General features: G+C 33.9%; 2 protein-coding genes across 3 annotated transcripts; one reads left to right on the forward strand and one right to left on the reverse strand.

Moving 5' to 3' along the window:
• Positions 1-3,162: 3,162 nt before the first annotated feature.
• Positions 3,163-7,985, forward strand: LOC145138597 (phototropic-responsive NPH3 family protein NPY2-like). Of its 2 annotated transcripts, XM_079072652.1 has the most exons (6): positions 3,163-3,263; positions 3,502-3,837; positions 3,987-4,122; positions 4,292-4,361; positions 5,579-6,733; positions 7,154-7,985. In XM_079072652.1, the coding sequence occupies exons 3-6, from the start codon at positions 4,061-4,063 to the stop codon at positions 7,688-7,690; spliced, it is 1,824 nt and encodes a 607-aa protein (XP_078928778.1). In that variant the 5' UTR covers positions 3,163-3,263; positions 3,502-3,837; positions 3,987-4,060; the 3' UTR covers positions 7,691-7,985. The 2 variants fall into 2 exon arrangements, with proteins under 2 accessions (XP_078928778.1, XP_078928779.1); XM_079072653.1 differs by having other exon boundaries at positions 3,502-4,122.
• Positions 7,986-8,077: 92 nt separating this feature from the next.
• On the reverse strand, positions 8,078-11,795 carry QWRF2 (QWRF motif protein (DUF566)). The gene is made up of 6 exons (XM_079072654.1): positions 10,037-11,795; positions 9,829-9,948; positions 9,605-9,718; positions 9,452-9,541; positions 9,219-9,326; positions 8,078-8,535 (listed from the first exon to the last, which is right to left on the reverse strand). The coding sequence occupies exons 1-6, from the start codon at positions 11,369-11,371 to the stop codon at positions 8,470-8,472; spliced, it is 1,833 nt and encodes a 610-aa protein (XP_078928780.1). The 5' UTR covers positions 11,372-11,795; the 3' UTR covers positions 8,078-8,469.
• Between the last annotated feature and the right edge of the window lie 5,109 nt (positions 11,796-16,904).

Here is a 16,904-nt window from a genome sequence, read left to right on the forward strand (position 1 = left end):
AGGCGTCTTCATACGTAGTTCGTCATTCACTTATATCAGTAACTTAATTCACGAATCCGTCAAATTATTTTGTATACATTTAGTGATTAATATTTTGTACACATTTTGTCTTTATGACCGGTTTCTATAGGTTTTGCTTACAACGTTCTACGTAGAGTAATATAACTTAACAGAGTAATATAATTTCCAGTTTGTATAAATTTAATCTTTAATATTTTTGTACACATTTTGTCCTTATTATTAGTTTCTTTAGGTTTTGCATATGACATTATATGTAGGACAATCATTAACGAAATGTTCTTATACGTGGCTTATCCTTCACTTATATCGGTAACTTAATTCACTAATCGGTCAAATAATAATGGTTTCGTAGTTTTCATCAAGCAGAAGATGGTAGGTCAACCCACCCCACCTAAATAACATTGAAGATGGTGTATGGCAAAACTTATGTGGAAGTGATGTGAGACAAAATGCTAAGGTGGTTGTGCACCAAGTGTAGTATTGTTCATGCTAGCTTAAGACTAAGAGAAGTGGGAGTGTTAAGATCCGTCGCTAAAGTCGCTAAGCCCAAAGGCACACCACCCCCTAGCACTCGCTAGGGGGTTGTAAAGATGGGTTTGTCAAAAATTTAACGAGAGGAGAGAGAGAGAGAAGAGAGAGAGGGAGTGTTTGTTGGTGATTGGTGGAGACCCGTTTCAGAGAATTTACAATTCAAACAAAATTCAATTCCTATCCCCCCTCTTTTTATTAAATCCGATTTTTACCTCACTTTAATTAAAAATTCAACTTTTTACCCTTTTTATTAATAAATCTGATTTTTTACTCCAATTTAATTTTTTCATTTATTTAAATATTAAGTGTTTGTCTGGTATTAACACGTTTTTTTGTTTTTAAAAATATAATTTATATTTATATTAATTGTTTTTGGTTTAAAAAAAATAAAATGTGTTTAATATTTGTGAACAAAAAAGTTTGTATTTTAAAATAAAGTAATTAAATTAAATTAGAAAAAGAAAATAAAAATTGGAATGCTAGGAGTGTTACCACTCCCTATTAAATGCTAAGATTAGGTGTTAAATTGTAAAACATGATGTGGCATTCAAAAATATGACATGACAAGGTGTTAGGAGTGTTACCACTCCTCTTAGCCTAATAATCGGTCATAATCATATTGTTTGAACATAAAAAAAAAGTTCACCGGTAAATAATGTTAAAGAAAAGCAATTAAACATGAAAAATGAAATTTCCTTATGGTATTGAGGACCCTATATCAACTTCAAAGTTCAAGCAATTAAATTAAGGTTTTACCACAAGGTTTTGCTTCTTCACATTTATATTCTGAATTAAAGGCAAATGGACTTAATAAGGTAATTAACTTTTCGGTTTGTTCACATCTGGGTAACTAACTTTTTTTTGTACTCATCTAGGTAACGAACTTTTTGGAAATGTTCACATATGACCATTATGACCGGCTGTAGCAGGTTACATCCGGTCATAATGGTCATATGTGAACACTTCCAAAAAGTTTGTTACCTAGATGTGTACAAAAAAAGATTGTTACCCAGATTTGAACACACCGAAAAGGTAAGAGTAAATTACACGAATGGTCCTGTAGTTTGGGTAATTTGTGCATTTGGTCCCTAACTTCTTTTTTTTAACTTGGATGACCCCAACTGTTTATTTTTGTTTTGTGTTTGGTCCATGTCTTACCTCAAAAGACTATTGTGCCATTTTTAATTTATTTTTTAATTAATTTCTTATTTATGTATTTATTTTTTATATATTTTATAAAATTAATAGACCTCACATATTTGTATCTCCTCACCTTAAACCTAAAACCACATTCGAGAAATTTAAGCTCGGTCCCACCAGTCATCATTCTCAACTTCTCTTTCCTTTCCATCTTTAATGACATCAACGTCTTCACTATCCCTTCTTTTTCGGACCTTCAACTTCGGCGAACCAACACCACATCCCTTTTATTGGGTCGTGGTGGTGGAAAATTCAATGAAGAGACAGTGGGTTGTGGGGTTGGTTCGTCGGAGTTAAAGGACCGAAAAAATAATGGATAATGAAGACGTCAATATCACTAAAAATGGAAAGGAAATAAAAGTTGAGGATGATGAGAGATGGGGTGGTGACTAGTGAGACCCAACTTAAATTTCTCAAATGTGGTTTCAGGTTTAGGGTGAGGAGATACAAATATGTGGGGTCTATTTTTTTTTTTAAATATATAAAAAATAAATACATAAATAAGAAAAAAAATAAATTAAATTAAAAGGGGCACAATAGTCTTTTGAGGTAAGACAGGGACAAAACACACAACAAAAATAAACAGTAAGGATAATCCGAGTTGAAAAAATAAGTTAGGGATCAAACACACAAATTACCCAAACTACAGGGACCATTCGTTTAATTTACTCTTACCTTTTTGGTGTGTTCAAATCTGGTCATATGTGAACACTTCCAAAAAATTTGTTACCTAGATGTGTACAAAAAAAAATTAGTTATCCAGATGTGAACAAACCGAAAAGTTAATTACCTTATTAAGTTCATTTCCACGAATTAAACTACAATTCTAACCATACGATATAGTACTGTTACTTTCATTTTACAAGTTATGATGTTTAACCTTAAAGAATGAGCAAAAAAGCTGATTGTCAGCACTGGCGTGCAATCTTCATCTAAATAACTACATTTCCCTCTTCTCGAACTCTGCAAAAATACCACCAAACTTCATTCAATGAACAACTCAAAGGTAAAAGCTTTCATTTCCATTTCTTTTTAAGCTTTATATATAAAAAATAATTAATCTTTAATTGATGTAAACACCCATTTAAAAGGGAAAGATTCTATCTTTTTTACCTACTTGAAAGATGGTTCTTGTGATCTTGTGTGTTTGGGGTGATCTTTACGAAATTGGACAAACACTAAAGCAGGTAGAGAAATTGGTTATCGGTGTAATATTGGATTTATGTTCTTAATATTCGAAAATAGCTTGTCTTTTTTCAAGGGGTGTTTTCGTCTTTTCCTTTGGTGGGTTAGTCTTTTTTGCATCCTTTTGTTGTTCCCTGTGTTATCTGGTTTCATTTCTTGATGGGTCCATTTTCGTATCAGTTTTGTCATTTTTACCCTTTTTCACCGATATCCACACCTATTTACATGTGTTTCTGTGTGCGATTATATATACACATCTATCTCTCTCTCTAAACACACCATATGCATAGATTATGTCTCAATACAAATTCATGCAACTAAAAAAGGTAAAAAAAAAAAATGATGGGTTTTGTTTCTCGAGTCGCAATTTCAAGTGGGTTACATGCAAGATTTAGAATTTGATTCTGTTTACGAAGTTTCAAGATTTCCAATGGATTTTCTTGTTAACTAAATATGTTTTTCTCTTATTTTATGTTATCTTTTTGCAAGAAAAAAACAGAGGAAAAGATGCTGTTTGTCTACAGTTTTGATCGTTATTTGATATCTGTTCTTTCCATTTTGCAGGTTTTCCCCATCTTCACTTGAAAATATTTTATTTCTTTAATCTCAAACCGAACCTTCAAGATTTTATTTTTATTTCATCATATTTTAATTAATCAAAGAAAAAATAGAGGTTGAGTCAGATTTGTGCTTGTTGGGTGTCCTTGTTTCTCTCTCTACTGGTATTTCTAGAGAGAGAAAGAATAATTTAGTGTGGAAGAGTGTGTGTTACTGTTGGGCATGTCTCCTTTGCTGACCGGGTTGCCCGGACTCCGTGGGGTTTGCCGCTAAACTACGACACATTATATCTCTCTCTTCTTCTTCTTCTTCATTTTCAACTTATTAACAACAATTTAAAAGGTATCACCATTTTCTTTTCTCTCTCTCTCTCTCTACATTTTCTCTCTCTAGATCTTTTATTTTTGACACAGTGTCAAAGATTCTTATTTCAAGAAGTATATATTCAATACCCATTTCTGAGATCTCATTTCTTTCTCTTTGAACAAAAGCCACAAAATATATTCATCAAAACAACTTACTCACAAGCTAGATGAACACAAGTGGATTATAGAAGGTGTTGAAGATGAAGTTCATGAAACTTGGATCAAAACCTGATTTGTTTCAGAAAGATGGCGATAATGTCTGGTAAAATTTTCATTACATTTCAGATGTATTTCATTTTATTTTGATTATTTCTTCATGTAATTGTTTGATAATTGATTCAAACTACAAAGTACAAATGGGCCCTTTTCTTTATGTTTATGTGATTGATTATGACTTATGAGTAACGAATTGAATACCTATGGTTTGTTAGGTATGTGACTTCGGAGTTGGAAACTGACGTCATCATCAACGTAGGAGATTCAAAGTTCTATCTACATAAGGTATGCTATGCTGATCTACAAAGATATTAATATTAAATAAAAATATTTTAATGCACGAAATTAATATCAACTTTTATCTAGAGGTAGTGAATCTATCTTTATAGCTTAGAACATGAATCCGTAGCTAGTCCTCTGGGGCTCTGGGCATCTTCAATACGACGCCGTTTTGTTGGGAACTGTAAATCCTAAGTATGATGTTATATTATATTGTTATATCAAATTTTATGTTATAACTTTGAATTTTAGTTTTATATATTCAGATTTTATTATATATGTAATTATAGTTTATATGTAATATTTATTATTTATAAAATTATATAATAATGTTAAATGCTATTAATTTATGATATATATTAAATTTTATTTTCATGTATCAAACTCATTAAAATTTTAATGCTTTCTAACATTTAAAAAAAAAACAAAGCTTATCTTAATAAAACATATATTATAGGAAAAGGTCATAAGATGACTATCAATAACATTTTATTTGCTTTTTAGTAACTTAAAAGCATATATAATGTTATTGGTGGCTATTCATGACATTTTCCCGTATTATAATACTTGTAATCTAATGATAAAACGCAACTAACAAGATGTGAGATTTTATAATAAAAAAATATTCAAATTTGTAAAAATCCAATAAACATAAGGGCTTTTTTTAAATCTATTTTAGTCAGAAAAAAATATTACTATTTTTTATGCTAAAAATAGTATATAACGGTTTCAATTGTTTTGCACAAAAAATCACACTAATTTTGGTGCTGGAAATTGGGTAATTAGTTGGTGATGGTTTTACATTTAATATCATATAACAATCTTCTATCAACGTATTAATTTTTTGGTACAAGAAATTGGTACTTGTGTTTGGTTTTTAAGAGCTTTTAGAAGATCTTAACTTTTAACTTTAAAACAAAAATATCATAATCCAAAAGTTGTTATTTCAAGCAAGTTTTAAGAGTTTCAGCTTTTAGCTTTAATGCTTCAGTTTTAAGTTTTATGTCCGTTTATGCAATTTTACATTTTTCAAAAGTACAACTACTTTGGCAAAATACTTGTACACAAACAAAATACCATATAACAAATCTTTTATCAACATATCTTGCAACCATAAATCTTTTAGCAACAGAATAAAATTCCATTGCTATCAAGAAAAAGATTACAAAATCACATTTTTTTTTTGTACATTCCATAACATTGATTTCCATTTTCATTTTCAGTTCCCCCTTTTATCAAAAAGTGGTCGCTTACAAAAACTAATCAGAGGCACAACCGAAAGTGAAGGGGGCGAAATCGACATTAACGAAATCCCGGGTGGGCCCACTGCATTCGAAATATGCGCCAAATTCTGTTATGGTATGACGGTTACCTTAAACGCGTACAATGTTATCTCCACATATTGTGCAGCCGATTACCTCGAAATGCACGAAACAGTTGAAAAAGGAAACCTCGTATACAAACTAAGTGTTTTCCTCAACACAAGTATCTTTAGAAGTTGGAAAGATTCAATCATAGTACTTCAAACCACAAAAAACATGACCTCATTGTCAGAAGAACCAAAACTAGTCAACCTTTGCATCAACTCCATAGCCTCCAAGGCTTCGGTTGATCTGTCAAAGGTTGACTGGTCATATACTTATAACCGTAAGAAGCTTCCGGAAGAAAACGCGAACGAATTCGGGGTTAGAACACGAATGGTTCCAAAAGATTGGTGGGTTGAGGATTTGGCTGAGTTGGAAATCGGTTTATATAAACGGGTTCTTGTGAGTATAAAAAGTAAGGGTTTGATATGTAATGAAGTGATTGGTGAAGGGTTAAAAGCGTTTGCTTTAAGAAGATTACCGGGTTTTAATCATGGTGTTGTACATGATAATGATGTTATAAAAGCTCGGTCTGTTATTGAGATTATTTCTTGGTTATTGCCATCCGAAAAAGGGAGTGTTTCGTGTGGTTTTTTGGTAAAATTGTTGAAAATGGGGATTGTGGTTGATTCGGGTGAAATGGCGAAAAGGGAATTGGTCAAACGGATCGGTCAACAATTGGAGGAGGCGAGTGTTGAAGATCTTTTGATTAAAATGAAAGAAGACGAATCCGAAAGTATGATTTATGATGTGAATATAGTTCAAGAAATAGTTAAAGAGTTTATTGTTCAAGATCATAATGGTGAATTTGAAGATGGAGGTCGAGAAATGGGAGGGATTTTATCGGAAGCTTCAAAGTTGATGGTGGTTAAATTGGTTGACTCTTATTTGACTGAAATAGCAAAAGATCCGAATTTGCCTTTAGGGATGTTTGTTGATCTTGCAGAGATGGTGAATGGTTTCTCTAGACCTTCTCATGATGGGTTGTATCGCGCCATTGATATGTATCTCAAGGTAAAAAAAATTGATCCCTCTTCTTTCAACTTGTAATCTATGCATTAGAATTTGTACAATTTGTTCTAGGATATATTTTATTTGCACAAAAGGTCTAGGGTTCGAGTCTTAGCACCTCAATGTTGGAATTCTAATTCCACTGTGGATTAGGCCTCAGCCACCTAGTTGTATACTTGATTTACATCTTAATGTTGGAGATCTAATTCCACTATGAATTAGGCTCCTCGTGGCCAGTGGGCCATTATGTCAGCAGGTGGCCGACATAAGGGCCCATTGGCTATAAAAGGAGCTTAATCCGTTAGAATTCTAATTCTAATGTGGATTAAGCTTCTTTTTGGGCATCTGGCCTTTATGCCAGAAGTATACTTGATTTACGTCTCACACGATGCTACTCGGTACTAATAGTGTCATGTTATGCAGACACATCAAGGGATCACTAAGAGTGAAAGAAAGAGAATATGCAGACTAATGGACTGCAAGAAGCTTTCGGTAGATGCATGTATGCACGCGGTTCAAAACGAGAGGCTTCCGTTACGTGTCACAGTTCAAGTCCTTTTCTTCGAGCAAGCTCGAGCCGCCACCTCATCAGGCAGCAGCACTCCGGATCTTCCCAAATCAATAAAAGCTCTCAATGTTTCCTCCCATGGAAGATCTGCAACAAATCAAGAAGATGATTGGGATGGTGTTGCAACAGCTGAAGAACTCAAAGCTTTGAAAGAGGAACTTGCAGCCTTAAGAATGAGCCACCATGGCCATAAGAGTAGTGTATCTGATAAAGCTTCGGTTCCTAGAGTCAAAGGGCTGCTTTCAACTAAGAAAATACTGTCAAAGATTTGGTCAAGTAAAAGTGGAATTAAGGAGAATAGTGGGTCTGATTCATCTGAGAGTCTTGGTTCTGCTAATCCTGATGAATCTAAGTCAACCCCTTCAAGAAAAGGGAGATATTCAGTGTCTTAAGATGGCTTTGGCATTTTATCGAACACTTGGTGGGCATCTTTTATACTTTTGAGCAACAAGAACTTTAAGCATGTATGTAGTATTAAATACAGGAAAAGCAAAATGTAGTAGTCTTTTGGGCTTTGGGGGGTTTATTATCAAATTATGTAATCAATTTAGACAAATGGGGTTAAGACCCCTGGTGGGGATATTCTGTGTCTTAGGAGGATTAAGCATTTCATCAGACACTTAGCAGACATCTTTACATTTGTGAGCAAAAAGAATGATACAAAGCATGTAATAGTCTTTTGGTGTATTATCAAATTATGTAATCAATTTAGACGAATTGGATAAGAACCCTAGAAATTGATGAATTCGACTGAAATCAAAATTCTCTTAGATTGCAAATGTGCAAGTAGTCTGTGTTTCATTAATGGTGGTAGCTTCAAAAATGGTACCATTAAATTGCAGCAAAGCACAACCCAAAAAGCACTAAAGGCTCTTAATGCTCAATGTTCAAACTTTACCAAATTACATGAGAATTAAATAAGTGAAATTACATATCCCTATATATATACATAAGAGTGTAAAAAAAAAAACTACATTAGTTAGAATCAAACTACATTTTCTTTCACTTGCAAATCTCAAGAAAATACACAGCAAATTCCCCAAACAAAAAAGAAAAAAAGAAAACCCGAAAGCCACAAGCCAAAAAGTCATCTACTTTACTTTATTACCTTCGGAAACTCCATTCTTCACTTGATGTAATGTTAGCAATTTCTTGAATTAAAAGATCAATTCTACAAATGTGATTTCTTCACACACTTTGTTTGTAACATATGCGTTCTCAAACTACAATCTTTCACCTGTTGGATTCGTTAACAAATTTATTATTATTATAAAAGAAAAAGAGGGTTATAATTTATAATTGTACTTTGAAAAATCTACCCAATTATATAATAAGAAAAAAGATTAGAAGTTTAATTTTCCACAATTGCATAATTGGGAGAGTTATCAAAGTAGATTGTTTTAAGAAGAAAAAAAGTGGAAATACAATAATGCAATAAAACGTACAATGCTAAAATAAGTATATTTATAAGTATACTGTCTTAATAATAAAAAAAATAGAACAATGCTATAATTGGTAGAGTTATAGAAGTATATTTTCTTAAAAAGAAAAAAGAGAAGATACAATAATGTAATAAGAAGAGTACATTACATTTTTAGTCCTCAAGTATAAGCTGATTTTTGCAATTTTTTATTACAAAAAGTTCTCTTGCAAATTTGTTCATTATTTTCAAGTTTCCTCAGCTTAGCTCTTAAAACTTTTACAAAAGACCATTTTGCCCTTGGACCAAAATAAACGAAAAGAACAACTTTGGTCCATGTGGTATGCTGATTTTTTCAATTTTAATCTCTAGGCTGTAAAGTTAGACATGATACGAACCACAATAACTACAAAACGTCAAAATAAGGACCAAAATTGCAAAAATCAACTATACTGAGGGACCAGAAATGTAATTTACTCTAAAAAGAAACCAAAATTTACCTTGAGGGCTGCTAACATTGACAATAAGCCTTTGCAAATCCTAAGCAAAGCTTGCTCTTTTGCACACACATTTGCAAGCTCAGTGACCATTGAATTCGCTTCCTCCACCTAACAATTTTCAAATACCTTTTTTTAGAAATCTTTTATTTTTTAAATTGACATAAAAGCCCTTATATTTTCGACCTATTTACAGAAAAGGTATAAAACATAATAAGTGAGATAGATTTAATCACCTTCACACAAAGTGAGCATATCGACAAACACAATGTCTGCATCACTTCAAGTGCTGAACTTATAACATCTTTCATGCTCTGAAGATCAGCCTGAAAAAATCAACACCAATGTCAACTTTGAAATGAGAAGGGTAAAATGGTAAAATCACGTACTATTGCTCCACCAACAGGGAGGCGAAGAGTGCTGGCCTTTAAAGCTTCAATTGCTCCAAGTAATGATATCGAATGATCTTTATCTAAAGAAGCCCAATCTTCCAAAAAAGCTATCTATGTTTTCAAATAACAAGACTTTCAGTTTTTTTTTTTAAATCAAATAAACCATATTATTTTTCATTCGTATCCATGAAATTGAAATAAAAAATAAATAAATAACTTACTTGTTCCTTGAGAATGGAGGCTAACTTAAGTTTTTGCTTCAGTAACTGCAATCTATGTCTTTTTTTAGTGACTGAATCACGTAAATCAGAGATTGTAATCCATGCATTCCATAGATTTTTCTGAACACAAAGCAAAGATTCAAATATTTGCTTTGAATCTTAACAATTAACATAAACAAAAATTAAATACAAAGATTTAATCATTTACCTCTGATCCACATCTTTGTTTTAATAATGTATCTTCATTCCTAGCATTAACAAACCTCCATTGTAGCTGTCGATTATAAAAAAGCCTCAACAAATGTGCATCCACAATCCGATTTTCACCAACTTTCCCTCTTCTAACATCAACTGCAAAACTTAGAACAGAAGGGGTTTCACCAAATCCACTACTAACAATCCCAGAAACCGAATTCCTTCTTGGACTAGTCATACCCCTACATGGCGATGATGACACTGATGATGTCATCAACTTACTCGGTGATGAAGGTCTCATTCTATTTGGTGAAGAAGCCATTGTTCTTGGTGATAATAATGGCCCATCATTTGAAAATTTCTTTGCTAATTTTGATGGTGTCACTAGTTTTGATCCTGGACTAGTTCCACTACTTGAATCTTGTAATCTTCTCATTCGACTACTTGTTTCTTGCCAAAATTTAGCGGACATAACTACCCCTCTGGTTCCATTCCGGTTCGTTTCTTGGATTCCAGATGTGCTACCAGATGAGACACTATCGGTATCGGAAGAATTCCCATTTGGGTTTTGTTGAATTGGGTTTGAAAGTATGGAATTACCCAAATCCAGTGATAATCTCCCACCATGAACACCATCGACTGATGCCCTTCTGGAATCCATGTTCATGGATTGATGTAAAGCTCTGATTACATTCCCAGATCCGATTATGTTACTCTTTTCAACCCCACAATCTAAACTTAGACTTTTTGATAAAACGGTTTGATTTGATTGACGAGTTCTCGCCGGCCACCGGTGTTGATCTCCGGGTTTTGTATTCTCGGCGTGATCTCCGACTCTTAAAGGGGTACCGGTTCTTTTTCTTTCAGGGGTACCCTTTCGGAAAGTAGTTGAGTTAGGGGAAGTGGGGGTTGCTTTAGTTTTGCTAATCGGTAATGAAAACGCTTCGCCTTGAAAGGAAACGGATAAACTTCGTGTGGATGTTACTAAAAGTTTAGTGGCCGCCGACACCTCGCCGGCACCGCCGGCATTGTTGGATTTCAAGTTAAGATCCGGTCGAGTGGATCGTCTCCGGTCGGCGGAAACAGACCGTTTTGCTGCCGGAGTAGTCGAATTTCTCGAAACGAGAGGAGATGGGAAGCGTCGTGAAGGCGTTGGTGTCGGTAACGACGAGGAATTCGAAGAAGTTGAAGGGGAAGGTGAAGGGGAAGGAGATAAGTATCTTGAAGAAACTTGTCTCGATTTAGGTCTTGTTGGTTTATTAGGGCCGATGATTCCATTATCTTTCTCGGAAGGTAACAACGGTGGTCTTGATTGGTTTGTTGTTTCAGAAATCGCAGCCACCATCATCACAAAATGAAAAACCCAAATGGAAAATCTTCAAAACTCACCTCACATTGTCGATTTACACCAAACAAAAGATCACCAAACTCCCATTTATCCTTAAGAAATCCAAACCCCTGCAAAGACAAAGATCAACAACTACCATAAACTCATGAAATCCGCGAATGGTTCTTTGAAATTTCCAACAATGGCGATGGTTCTGCAACACCAGACACACAGTAGTATTGATAGTACAGTGATGGAATTGAAGATTCAGAAGGAAGGCAGAAGCTTTTTGGCTGTGTTACAGTGAGGGAGAGGGAAGAGGGAGTGGTGGTGAGATTTGGAAAAAAAAAAGTGGGGATAGAAAGAAGAACAGTTGATATGGTGAGTGGGGTGGGGGAAGGGGGTGTTTTGGTATCTGTGAATCTTGGAGAAACCTTACGCTAAACAAATTAAATTTATCTTTTAAATGTTGCAACAAAACAAAAACTATGGGAGTCTACTCTGTCCGTTTACCCTTTAAATTATTAAATTTTATTTGTATTTACACAAATAAAATTTTGATGATTTAATTTATTCTTTATAGTTTATACTTTATAATGTTTCTTAGAAATCAAACATTCATAATGTTTGTACTTTAACTTGTTCAACAAGTTTAACATTTTTAAGTGAAGTTTTAATTTATCTATTTTTCCATTCAAATTACAACATTTTATGTTGGTTTATTAACTAAACTAACCAAATTAGTTTAAGTGAAAAAAAAAATTATAAAATAACAACAAGTCCGGAAAAAAAAAGTTTGAGAGACTAAGAGTCTACAAAGTTATGAAGATCAAGAAATGTGAAGAAAAGCTCAAGAAATCCAAAAATTGAAGACTCAAGAATAAGACAATTTGTCAAGTTATTTATTGTAATTTTTCTTTCTAGGTTATTTTTCCATATGTATATTTGAGAGTTTAACCAAAAATAACTTGAGGTTAAGAAAGTTTTATGGGGATGGATTTGGAGGAATGCATAAAATGAATGTTGTTCAAAATAAGTGGGGGAATGTTTATGAGGATTGTAAATATTTAGGACTGGGAAGTTCTTAGGAAATTTAGATACAAATACATGCATTGCGGTCATGATGTATTGATGGGTTCAAAATGGATTGTCTTGTATGATTATGGTGACTAGGGTTTTGATGTGATAATATGATAATTAAATCAGTTTTGCTTGGGGGCAAGCAAAAGACTAGTGTGGGGTAGTTTGATAACGTCAATTTTATACATATATTTATAGCGTTTTCTTATTATTTTATATAATGTTTTTATTCCATTTAGAACTAAAAGGTACATATAATGCTTTAATTTATATTTTACAGGTATAAGTTGTTGCTAGAATGGAAAGGAAGCGAAAAGGCTGTAAATTGGAGTTGGATTGCAAAAGTGAAGAAATGGTTGAAGAAGCCCATTACGCCCAACGTAATGGGAGTACGCCCAACATACTGGGTTGGGTCCTGACGTGAATTTTACACCTAACGCCCAGAGTAAGTCCATGTACACCCAAAGTACTTAGTCGGCAGAAAATATTATATATTGTGTTTTTTAGTTAACCTAAAGGGAGATTACGATTTTTATCCATCCTTGGTCGACAAGAAACAGTTCTTCTACCGTTTTGAGGGTCTAAAAGGCGGTCGGATGGCTGTTAAACTGATAGGAGCAAATAGCTGAAGGATAGAGAGTGGATTCATGTCTGAAATCATTTGGTTTTCTGTTCTAATCATGATTAGCATTCCAATGTGATTCCATATACGTTTATTTTCTAATTTGGGTGTTAAAACCTTTTTCTTTGTGTTTATAATTAGATGAATCTTTAAGATTATGGATTGCTATTTGGATTGTTTATTCTTGTTTAAATTATTTTGTCAAGTTTGATTGCAAGATCCAGTGTTAAAGATTGTTACTTTATTCCTAATTGTTGAATTAATAGAGTTTAGATGATCATTCTGATTGTGTTAATTTGAATCATAATTGCCCATGATCATTGGTAATTATGACTAGAGTTAGATCATAACCTAAGGTTAGGAAATAAAGTGATGAACTTTAATGTATGTGCATAAGTAGATGATCATTCTATGGATGATTTAATTCCTATGATCATTAGGATTAATAAAGATCAAATCTTTCTTAATACGAACTAAACACTGATTTACATGATTGTTTGTTTACTTGGTCGTTGAATTAATAGTTGTGTTAAAATCAAAAGATTAATAGTATTATCATGATCCTAGTCATATTAGGAATCAGTGAATAATGAATAGATATCCTTTGTACTTAGTAGTTAGCCAGTATTTTGAGATGAAATCCAGTCTAAACCAAAGTACCTAAAGAGATTTGTCTTCAGTCAGTTTATCGAGATTTGTTGTTTAGCTGTTTATTTGAGATTTAATTCCATAAAACCCCTCTTTACTGTTTTTGTGTGTTTAGTGTAACCTATAATCAAAAACTCAAAATTAATTCATCACCGTTCCCCTTGTGTTCGACACCTGGTCTTACTACAACTATACTATTGCACGATTAGGTACATCGCCTAGTGTGTTTATGTTGGATTAGGTGTCTAAGCCCATAACTATAATTGGTATGTACTTGACCCGATAGTAGCATGGTCCTTTTGGGTTGCCTTCACCATAGCAATTTGATAGGATGAATTATGAAGAAAGAGGTTAATTGTGATTTATTAATATATTATAAGATTAATATATTAATGGAGAAATCATATTATTTAATTAGTATTGATCATAAATTAATTTGGAATTAATTTGGTGATCAAAAGAGACTGATTAAATTACGAGGACTGATATTGCAATTATATGATAGTTGCAAGTTGGGCTTATGGATCCCTAAGAAGGGGTGGACGAAATTCTATGTGTAGCCCACATAGATTTCGTCCAAGGGGGCCTTCTGGAAGGATCTACTGGACTGCTTAAGGCTTAAGCAATCAGATTAGGGTTTTACCTGAAACCATAGCAGCTCAGCTGTGACAACCGTCAAATTCTGGTCAAGTCAAAGTCAAATAAAGTCAACAAGTCAAACTGATCAACTCTACTAACTCTTGTATACTAGGGTTCACTTTATGTAATTACCGTACAACTCACTATTTTAATAAGAAATCATCACTTGAAAATTTTGTATTTTTAGATTTCTTGAACCCTAATCGGGGTAAGTGAGGTAGCAAAGCGATAAAACACTATTACATACCCTTCGGGGGTGTGTAAGACTCTTAAACATGGCTAAACGGGGTTTGCGGACCTTGCGTTTCAAAGCCAAACACTAAAAAAGGTCACAAAAGAAGTCTCTCCCAAATCTCTCCAAGCATGTGAAATCTCTCCCAAATCTCTTCAAATATGTGAAATCTCTCCCAAATCTCTCTAAGTATGCCAAATCTCTCCAAGTATGTCAAATCTCTCCCAAATCTCTCTAAGTATGCCAAATCTCTCAAAGTATGTCAAATCTCTCCCAAATCTCTCTAAGTATGTCAAATCTCTCCAAATATGTCAAATCTCTCTCAAAATGTCTCTCAACTTCTTATAATCACTCGGGGCATCCCGACCCTTAATTTAATCGAAAACCGCTCGAAAACGGAAGTTTACGCGAAAAATCCTCTTAAGGAGCCGAACCTTCTTAGGAACCGAACCTTCTTAGGAACCGAACCTCCTGAGAACCGAAACCACCTCCTGAACCGAAACTACTAAGGAACCGAAAGTAACCTACGGTCTGAGAGGCCACCTTCGGTCCGAGAGGACTACCTTCGGTCCAAGCCTTCACCTTCGGTCCGAGATGCGCAGCTTAAGGAGACGAACCCTACTCTCGGTTCCCCCATCAACATTCGGTTCTAAGGGCTGGGACCGAACCTCCGGCCCAGAATTTCGGAAATTGGCAATTTTTGCCCGGTTTTCAATATTTTTAGCGTTTTGAGCCCGTTTTTCGTGATTTTAACAGGGGATTTTCACCCAAACTTATATTTTGACATATAAGACCCCATATTTCCATAATCTAATCACATTTTGAGGATAATCATTGTCTAAGATTAAAAATATAGTGGGTGAGATACTTGTGGTGGAGTGTTGACTTTGTCTTAGTGTATGACACAAGCAACCACCTATGCCCACTTAATGACCAGCCCTTGTCCTTCCACCATACCTGGTCATTTCATTGTCCTTTCCCACCATTTTTCCAGCCACACTCTTGGTCAAAGGCTAGAAACCCTTACCCCTCCTCACATTTCTCTCATTTCTCTTATTCTCCACCAAAGAACAAACTCCATTCTCTCTCACTTCTCTCTCTAAATTTCGAGATTTCAAGGCTGATTTTCAAGTTCTCCATCTACTTTTGGTAAGTAATATTATCCTTCATATGATTATTCCACCTCTTTCTACTCAAATCATAGGTTGCTTACACAAACTTCATCATATTTGTGTTAGTTCTTCGAATCTTCAAGCAACCTTCTAAGTGTTCTTGAGTTGAACACTACATTTCTTCAACATCCACCCACTGAAATCACACAAGGTGAGTTCATACCCTTATCTTTTCATGTTTTTCTTAAGTTTTAAGGGGTGGGGGAATACAAGTTAAAACACCAAGAACACAACTAAACTCACCCAACAGCTTTCATCAGAAAAGTTTAACTCCATTCACGAACTGTTTTGGTCAACTTAAACATTTTTGTTTTCAAAACTGTATTAGGTGCAAATAGTTCAGGTTTTTCTACAATTTATGGTGATTTTTACAAAACTGTCTATCATTTCAAGAACAAATTCGGACCAGTCTGTGAATATGGGTTTTTTCACACAAGTGTGAAGTCATTAAAAATCATAATAAAATTTCTGAACAAACTAGACACATTTTCCAAACTCTCAGAATTTACAGATTCTGATTTGGACTCTTGATGATTTTTCTATAAATCTTCTAAGAACAGGAATAGAAATGTTAACACTAGAAAAATGTTATCTATTCATTCACACCTTGTAACTTGTTGAGCAAGGTGTGTATCATTATGTGCATATATGTGTTATATTATATGTCATTTTGTCTTGGTAAATAGACATACAACATAAAACAAATAGATTTTTACCTTCACAAAGATGGTAATTTATTTAAAATAAACAAAGTTTATATCCATTGCACTCAAACATTTTGATAAACCATTGTAAGTATAGTTTATGTTCACTACTACTACTATCATTTGATAAACTATAATAGGTATAGTTTATGATGCACTACACAACAAGTTCACTACTAAAGGTTTCATTTACACGAAAAAGGTTTTTCATTCACTTCACGTAAATCCGTTAATGACTAAATTGTGAGACATTCGCTTCATGTTACTTTTCAAGTAATGCACTATAAGTCCTGTATTGTAACCAGAGTCTCTTTGAGGGAGAGCGTGATAGTTGTGTATAGATCTATATTGGGATTGACACCCCACACCTTGCTGCTAGCTACAGTAGGACCTCGAGGTCTACGGGTGACAAATGTCATAACATTTCCGACGCCTGAAGAACGTTGTTTCAGGCCAT

The sequence above is a fragment of the Lactuca virosa genome, chromosome 9, assembly GCF_052849685.1.
Source record: "Lactuca virosa cultivar CGN04683 chromosome 9, Lactuca_virosa_CGN04683_v6, whole genome shotgun sequence".
Lineage (NCBI taxonomy): Eukaryota > Viridiplantae > Streptophyta > Magnoliopsida > Asterales > Asteraceae > Lactuca > Lactuca virosa.